Here is a 9,285-nt window from a genome sequence, read left to right on the forward strand (position 1 = left end):
TCTCTCTCTGTCTCTCTCTCTCTCTCTCTCTCTCTCCCTCTCTCTCTCTCTCTCTCTCTCTCTCTCTCCCTCTCTCTCTCTCTCTCTTTCTATCTCTCTCTCTCTCTCTCTCTCTCTCTCTCTCTCTCTCTCTCTCTCTCTCTCTCTCTCTCTCTCTCTTTCTATCTATCTCTCTCTCTCTCTCTCTCTGTCTCTCTCTCTTTCTATCTCTCTCTCTCTCTTTCTCTCTCTCTCTCTCTCTCTCTCTCTCTTTCTATCTATCTCTCTCTCTCTCTCTCTCTCTCTCTGTCTCTCTCTCTTTCTATCTCTCTCTCTCTCTTTCTATCTATCTCTCTCCCTCTCTCTCTCTCTCTCTCTCTCTCTTTCTATCTATCTCTCTCTCTCTCTCTCTCTCTCTCTCTCTCTGTCTCTCTCTCTTTCTATCTCTCTCTCTCTCTTTCTCTCTCTCTCTCTCTCTGTCTCTCTCTCTCTCTCTCTGTCTCTCTCTCTTTCTATCTCTCTCTCTCTCTCTCTCTCTGTCTCTCTCTCTTTCTATCTCTCTCTCTCTCTCTCTCCTTCTCTCTCTGTCTCTCTCTCTGTCTCTCTCTCTTTCTATCTCTCTCTCTCTGTCTCTCTCTCTGTCTCTCTCTCTTTCTATCTCTCTCTCTCTCTCTCTCTCTCTCTCTCTCTCTCTCTCTCTGTCTCTCTCTCTCTCTCTCTCTCTCTCTCTCTCTCTCTCTCTCTCTATTTAGCACTTTTTCTTTCAAGTTCACAAAACTGATATATTTCAAGTAAACTGACCTGTTTCATTGTTTTGAGTTTTATGAAATTTTTTCTTTTAATTTAGACAAACTTAAGTTTAACTGAAACGGCTGGGATGTCTATTTCCCAGCATGCTTTGCCGATGGCACTCGAAAGGGAGAGTAAACGTTCAAATTAAGTGTAATATATAATGTTTTTTTGTGTGCAAGATTAATGTTAAGTGGGTAAACCTCCATATTGCTGCACTCATACAGCAAGTACTATTCTATAACAAAATTTTGTTTACATGTTAACAGTATGTTAGTAAACTAGCTTGTTAAAGCTAGCTAAGTTTATACTAATAAAAGTGTTCACATTGAGATTACATTGAGTTTTAAGTTAAATGTATGAATTAATGTACTCAAACATTTCAAGTTAAAGTACAAAATTAAAATCGTCCAGTTCTGCTTACTCAAACTTTACATTTTTTAACTTAAAACATTTGAGGCAACTGATTGCCTTACATTTGTTGAGTTTACCCAACTAATTCGGGTTAACTGCTCAGGTTGACTAGAGTTCTCTGCAGTCACAGTGACCGTCGTCCCCTAAAGCACACTGACACAGATCTACACACGTGACTGACAGCCACCAGCTGCCTTCCCTTTGCTTCGTGCAGATACTATTAATAATGCCTCTCAATCTCAAACAAACAGTTAAACATAGATAGCATATTAAACACCAAGTTTAAACATGCATGCACAAGCACAATTCTCTGCACTTCAAAACAAATGTGTGGCATAAATTGATAGAATTGTTTAAAGTGCATTATAGTAATAATTTTGTCAAGTCCTTCACATCTGATCTTGCTGCCATTTGCAATGCAAGACTCTCCGCTGTGTGTGTAAGCAGAAACTCAGACTCTCCTTCAGGCGTCACTTATTTTCCTCTCCAAAGACATGTCTACTTCTGTCTTAGATTGAGCGACTCCTTGACATTTGATCTTCCAGTAATTCATTTCTTCTCAATTATAATATTTATCTTGTTCTGCTTGAACCATAGGGGGAAATGTTCTCCTGTAATTACATAGGAATAAACCATATGGTCGACATAGTATTGTAGTACCTTGGTTTAATGGGGGGAAAAAATCATTTTATCACCAAAATCACCAATCATTTTATCCCTTAAAACTCATCTTTGATCACACATTTAAATGTTTTTTTTTCTTTAAAAAATTATCTTGAATGTAACTTGCCTCATTTAGTATACGCGGTTCTATGAATATGCAAATGAGCCCCGCCTCCACTCACTCACTCACTCAGAGATCCACTCATTGACGATCACACGTTGATCTGATTGGTTACAAGCATAGGCGCCGATACCGTGGGTGCTCCGGGGCTCGAGCACCCACGGAAAATACCGAGCACCCACGTGTGTGCCAGACTGCCAGTAGCCTACATTCATTTAAAATTAAACATTGCAGTTGGTGCTATGTGAAGCGTCTGTCACACTGTGATTGGTTATGTCGCTGTCAGTCGCCTGCTCCATATCATATCCACCAATCACAGCGTTTCTCGGATGAAAACGCCTCTGATCGCGGTTACGTGTCAGTTAAACTTTTGATCTGCAATGCTGTCTGTATTTGTGAGAAGTGCCGCTGTCCTGAGCTATGGTCCTGAGTTGAAAGATAGCCTACTTTACGGCTTTATTATCAAGTAAATGGGTGTGTGCGTTCGTGTTGGCGGCTGTCCATTTCCTAAAAGGGGTCGCACACCGGACGAGAAGCGCAGCGCCGCGTAGTGCCATGTCTTTTAAAATTCGAACACATTATTCTCTATGAGTGTAACTTACACACACCGGCGGCGCCCAGCTACGGCTATAGAACCTTGTTCAAAATCCTGCCGTGCCACAGAGCGCGATTTACATAGTTTTATATTAAATTTACATTTATTTGTCTCAAATCGTCGTTAATGTACTGACTTCAACCTGTGCTGCAATATGCATTTATTTTACATTCATTTACAGAAATCAGCTGCTTGAATGAAAATTGCTGATGTTATCGGATTTTCAGGTGATATTCTCAATTCATTCAGTTAACGGACCCCCGGTTGTATTTAATTGTACAGTAGCCTACAATCGTAACATAGTAGCCTACATAGGCCTACATTATCTTAATTCCATAATGTCCTTAAACATAACATTACAATATTGCTGGCCATAAACTGACAAAGTGCGCGTCCGGTGTGCGATAGGCTACCTCGAGTTGTCATAGACGCAGCGCTGCGGTTCTAGTTCGGTTCTGAAATGCAAACATTTTTTGACTAGGCCTAACGTTACTTTTTTTTTTTTTTTTTTACCTATGAGCACCCACGGAGGAAAACATAAATCGGCGCCTATGGTTACAAGGTAGTTTGTGACGTCAGAAACACCAGCGATTTCAAACCATGTTTTGAGACTGTCTTTGTTTCACTGCAGTTTTAAGGAGAAAATACTCAGCAATGCTGTCGACTTGTGAATTTACACATGGACTTATGGATTTTCACCACAGGGAGACTTTAACTATCTACTCAATCGCACTGTATTCATTGTTCACAGTATAGCCTATTGTAATTGACTGTTTGGGAAACCTACATTCTATAAAATTCTGGGTTGTTTTATTCCATGTTTGGGTCAAATATGGACAACATTTCAACTAGGGTTTGTTGAAATTAAATGTTATTTTATGTGTTTCTGCACAAGATTAATATATGGGGAGAACCGTTAGTGTTTAATGTTTGATTTTAAAAGGGTTTCTGAAGAGTAGAGCCTGTGGTTAGATTGAGGATGGGTCTAAAAACATTTTTACACCTGTATTTGTGCTATTGCTATTGCTGAACGATTGAAGCACTTCATTTACTGGAGTAACACTTACTTGGTCTTTTTAAGGAAATCAGTTTGCATGGTTTTAACAAGTAAATCAGATCGTTATTCGAGTACATACAAATTCCAAGTTGCATTAAAGTCCCCCTGGTGGGTTTGAACATATTTGACCCAAACATGGGTTAAAAACAACCCAGCATGTTTTAGAGTGTATGCACACTATCATTGGCGATATAGTTTTCTTGATAAGCACCAAGATCAAGTCAATTTAGAACAAGTACCTGATAAGGAGCTGTTTGCACATTTGTGAAGCCTAGGAAAAAGCTTAACACACTCGGCCCTGTCAGTGTGTATGATGAAACGTGATTCCCCACCAATCCCAGAGGTCGGGAAGTGTCAAGGAAAGATGATCAGCGAGATGCCTGGCATACTTTCCACCGATGGTTCACCCATTTCAAAACCACTTGTGCTAGAGCTCCAGAATTTACTACAGGTTGGGAATCACAAAGCCAAAGGACTTGAACGAGGGAAGGAATCCCTGGAGGTAAACGATGTCAGAAAGGAAGCCCTCAGCAAACAAGAACATTAAAAAGCTGCGTGCCATAAGCATGGTGTGCGGTTTAACCCGGAGCTGGCAGCAGTGGGTGAGCGAGAATGAGGACAAGCAGGCGAGTGAACCCAGCGGATGGGCCCCGGGAGACCCCAAAGATTCGGGAAAGATCCGACCCTCTCAGAAGTCTCTTCCCAGTCAGGACCTTACCAATAAAAACCAGGATGATGTGGAGACACGCATCAAAACCGGACCAGTGCTGAGAACCGTGACGAGGGACGTCCAGGAGAGAAGTGTGGGCATTGACTTTCTGACCAAACGCATGAGTAAGGACCCGGTCACGGATGACCTGGATAAGATGCTGAGCAAGAAAGGGTCGCCCACGCTCCGGAGAAAGTGCTCCAGCATGGTTTCGGAGCTGAGGCGGGGCTGGAAGGACATGGAAGAGGAGAAAAAGGAGAGCGGAGAGGATACAGGAGAACAGATCGGAGTCAGTCAGGAGGAGAACGGGAATAACAGGAACAATGAAAGCACTGCGGTCACTATTAAAAGATCCTCTGTTCTCGGGTAAGTTCTGGTTTTCTAATACAGATGAGATGTTCTTTGTAGAACAAAAAGTGATAAAGGAGATGTCGTGTGGTCTTCTAGTAGGGTAGTTAGAAAGTTATTTAGATGTCGTAAATCAATTTGATTATAACATGCTATGTTATTTTAGTGAATCACTTTAAATAACATCCATGCGTTTGATAGAAATCCCATATGTGTGTGTAAACTGTACCATGTAGTGCACTATTTATTCACCGTTAGGTTATTATATTTAATAATATAAGGAATAGGCCTATCACATGAGCTTGACAGCCATATTGATTATTCAGACCAACTGTTATTCAAAACTTTAATGCACAAGAAGTTAATATGAAGAACATTATATTTTAGACTTAATAGAGCCAGTCAGTTGCTTCTCTATTTACACTCCAGCAAAGAAAACCGTTCCAAATGAATCTAAAACTGAATTGAACCGACTGTGTGGCGTTTCAGAACAAATCAGTGTTTTTGAACGAATCGATTGAATGATTTATTCAGTGAGTCACTCATAAATTAGTTTTTTTCAAAGAATGTGCTTAATTAATTATTAAGACAGCCACTTGTTTCTTTCCTGAATTAATCTGGGGTTTTTAAAGAATTGGTTGAGTGAAAGATTCAGTGACTCACACATACAGTCACTAGTTTAGTTTCTGAATGAATTAGTGTTTTTGAACAGTTCACTCATAAAGACGGTCATTTTGAGCACTTTCGGTACATCAATTTCAAATACCTTTTTAGTCTGTTTCATTGTCTAATAAATTTGATTTTGAAAGAACGTGTTTAATTATTTTTTCAATAAATCATAAAGACAGCCACTTGTTTCGTTCCTGGATGAATCTGTTTTTTTATTTGTATTATTGGATGAGTGAAAGATTCAGTGACTTCTAAAGATGGTCACTTGTTTCGTTACTAAATGAATCTGTGTGTTGTTTTTTGAAAGAATTGGTTGAGTAGAAGATTCAATGACTCACTCGTACAGTCACATGGACAGTTTCTGAATGAACCTTTTTTTTTAAATTGGCTGGGTAAAAGATTCAGTGACTCACTCATACAGACATGTTTCGTTTCAGAATGAATCAGTGTTTTTGGACGATTCACTCATTAAGAAAGTCATTAATGAGCACTTTTAAACAAATGTGACCAAACGAAATAGCTTTAATAGCCTATAACAAATGTTGATACACTTTATTTGTACATTACAATTTGCATTATTTCATTAACCATATATTCTACAATCTTCTTAGGGGCAAAAAGGAAATTGAAGATGCCAACAAAATAAATGCCTTGTCAAAAAAATACAGCGCTGTGGGGAGTTTAAAAAGCCGCTGGCAGAACTGGGCATCGGAGCACACGGTCAACCAGAAGCTCAACCCCTTCAGCGAGGACTTCGATTATGAGTATTCGATGTCGACGCGGCTGCGGAGAGGCGAGGAGGGTTACGGGCGGCCCAAAGAGGGCAGCAAGACTGCAGAACGGGCCAAACGCGCAGAAGCGCACATCCACCGCGAGATCGATGACATGTGCTTCATCATAAGGACCATGGCGGACCGGGATTCAGACGGATGCACCAGAGTGACCTTCGGAGATTTGTTCGACAGATATGTGCGGATCTCTGATAAAGTCGTGGGAATACTAATGAGGGCCAGGAAACATGGAAAAGTGGCGTTCGAGGGGGAGATGCTGTGGCAGGGCCAGGATGATGCCGTCATTATTACTCTGTTAGTGTGACGTGAAACTAATGCTAATGTCATTCACTGTACAGTCTAATTAGTTAACCTTACTGAAAAAGCATGCAATGGGAGAAAAAAAAACACAACAATCAATTCATTTTAAGTTAGATATACATAGGTGCATCTTCCACACATTTTGTTTATTGAAGTCGAGATGGTTAAAGTCCCCCTGTAGTCAGTCATTGTATCCCTTTAATTTTATCTTTGATCACCAGAATGACATACAGTATTTAAAAAATGTTTCCTTGAAAAATGTCTTCATACCTTAAAATATCTTGCATGTAACTCGACACCCTTGCCACATTTAGTATACACAGTTCTATGAATATGCAAATGAGCCCCGCCTCCACTCACTCGCTCGATCACACATTGATCTGATTGGTTACAAGGTAGTTTGTGACGTCAGAAACACCAGCGATTTCAAAGCGTGTTTTTGAGACTGTCTTTGTTTCACTGCAGTTTTAAGGAGAAAATACTCAGCAATGCTGTCGACTTATGAATTTACACATGGTTTGTCCTAAAGCATATTAAAAACACCACATAGACATAAAAGCAACATTAAAAGCTGGATTTTCACATCAGGGACTTTAATGCAACTTAGAATTTGTATGTACTTGAATAACGATCTGATTTTCTTGTTAAAACCATGCAAATGGATTGCCTTAAAAAGACTAAGCAAGTGTTACTTCAGTAAATTAAGCACTTCAATCTTCCAGCTAGTAATAGCTCAAATACATGTGTAAAAATGTTAATGTTTTTAGACCCATCCTCAATCTAACCACAGGCTTTACTCTTCAGAAACCCCTTTAAATCAGTTTTTGAGTTCACATAACTGTTTAGTGCAATGAACATTTCCTTTAGTGAATCATAACTTTATATTAACTTTTCCAATGTGGAAAAGTTGATGATATAGTTTAAAGTCATACATTTTTTTTTACCTTTCCTTTGAAAGTAAAAATAACAGCTATTTTTTGTAACAATATTGCATTGGTAGAAAAAAAATTAATATAAAAGAAGATCCAAGTGCTCGACCAAAGGAAACACTAATCACTATAATGGTGACAAATCCAATATCATAGTCAATGACTGTTATGTTCTCTCAGAAACAATAGTCAAGTTCAATTGAAAATGAGGAAAGTAAAGAACATCGCTCCAGAATGATTGATGATACAAATCAATTTATCCTAATTAGGCTTTACTGAGTAACAAAGGCATAGTACACATGCAGATTGCTAGATTTTTACAATTAAAATCAATCATTTTTGTACACTAAAGTGTGAGGTTTTACAGCGTCAACTTTGTACTGAATGTGAATGATCTTGCTGCTATTGATAAAACATAGAAAGGTGAAACAACTACAGGTAGGCATTCGATGCGTTTACATGTTACACTTTACAATAACGTCATCACAACTAACATGAACTAACAATGAGAAATATATTCTTACAGCATTCATTAACCTGTGTTAATGTTAGTTCACAGTTCGTTAACTAATGTTAAAAGATACGATTTTTAGTCTTAAAAATTTAGTGAGATTAACATGAACTAAGACTAATAAATGCTGTTCATTGTTAGTTCATGTTAAATGAAACATTGTAAAGAGTTACCCAGCTTTTTGTCTTTACATGTGTCATGTCTCCCATTCGGACTTTAATGTTCAGTTTGTATTTGGTTGTTTCCTCTTGTTCTCCTTGTAGTTTTCCTGTTGATTTGCCCATCATCGTTCCCAGGAGTTTGTAGTTCTCCCTTGTGTTTTGTTCGTTGTTGTTGTTATTGTCGTAACCTCTGTTTTAGATTTGTTTCGTATTTCTCTTGAGTTCTGGTTTTTGGTCATGGTAATATTTTTTTTAATGTAAATATAATTATAAGTTACCTGTTTCCTGGCCTTTTGTTTCGCTCTTTTCTTGCATTTCGAGCCACTAGCTTCTGCCTTCCTTGATCCTCAATATGTCATGTTTGTTGCATTTGTGTATATATGCATGTAAAAAGATTTGTTTTATTGACTCATACTATGTAAAAAGAAGCTTCTAAAAGGAATGATATTTTAGGTTTGTTTGTTTCTAACTTTTGCACTAAGGATATAGAGTATTTTTTAAGGCTCAATCTGTCGTACTGTAAAGGCTCCAGAAGAGGGCACTACCATTTCCTCTTACCAGGAACTGAAGTCCTTATGAAACTGGATGTAATCTCTGCATTTAGTACATGTTGTACTTTTAATAAAGTGCAAGTATTTGAGCCAAACAAAATGGTCTATGTTTTAAATATTAGAAAACTGAAAGAGCGGGGCACAACCTAACACTTTTTGACTTTCCCAGTTTGTGTAAATCAACTCGGGGTTCAGAGAATTTTTTCCCCCACATTAATTTCAAACATGTCAATAAAACAAAACATGGTTTTGTTTTATTAATACAGTGTTTACTTTTTTCCTGATTCACCCTGAAAGAATGGAAGTGAAATGTGACAACATGCCCCATAGTTGGAGCACATTATAACATGACCATATGACAGATTAACATGTTACCTGATCTAATCAAAAAATATTCAAGAAAAATATTTGCTCAATAAAATACAATTAGTAACTAGTTTTTTTAACAACAGTTGACAACAAACACACCGCAAAACAGCTATACAGCATAGTTAAAACATTTCTAATTTCTGAACATTGACCCTCAGTCTTTATTCACCTTTTTCTTGTGATTTCTCAAAGAATTCATAAAAGTGTAGAATAGAATATCACAGTTCTAATAGGGGTTCACTGTAACAGTGTGACAACATGCCCCGCCTGAGTAACTGGGGTGTAAACCCGGCGAGTGTTTCTGCTGGTTAGATCAGCATTAAAGAACT

General features: G+C 38.3%; 1 protein-coding gene across 1 annotated transcript; it reads left to right on the top strand.

Annotated features, from left to right (window-relative positions):
- Positions 1 to 4,023: 4,023 nt before the first annotated feature.
- abrab (actin binding Rho activating protein b) lies at positions 4,024 to 8,687 on the top strand. Its single transcript, XM_077196670.1, has 2 exons — positions 4,024 to 4,693; positions 5,956 to 8,687. The coding sequence occupies exons 1-2, from the start codon at positions 4,128 to 4,130 to the stop codon at positions 6,437 to 6,439; spliced, it is 1,050 nt and encodes a 349-aa protein (XP_077052785.1). The 5' UTR covers positions 4,024 to 4,127; the 3' UTR covers positions 6,440 to 8,687.
- Positions 8,688 to 9,285: the final 598 nt, after the last annotated feature.

The sequence above is a fragment of the Siphateles boraxobius genome, unplaced genomic scaffold (genome assembly GCF_051911475.1).
Source record: "Siphateles boraxobius isolate OS27281-9 unplaced genomic scaffold, OSU_SipBor_1 35, whole genome shotgun sequence".
In the NCBI taxonomy this organism is placed as follows: Eukaryota; Metazoa; Chordata; class Actinopteri; order Cypriniformes; family Leuciscidae; genus Siphateles; species Siphateles boraxobius.

Excerpts from the sequence above, each read along its gene's own strand:
- abrab (XM_077196670.1), top strand. The coding sequence starts at position 4,128 with ATGTCAGAAAGGAAGCCCTCAGCAAACAAGAACATTAAAAAGCTGCGT. Across the intron at positions 4,694-5,955 it reads AAAAGATCCTCTGTTCTCGG|GGGCAAAAAGGAAATTGAAG; the intron begins GTAAGTTCTGGT and ends CAATCTTCTTAG.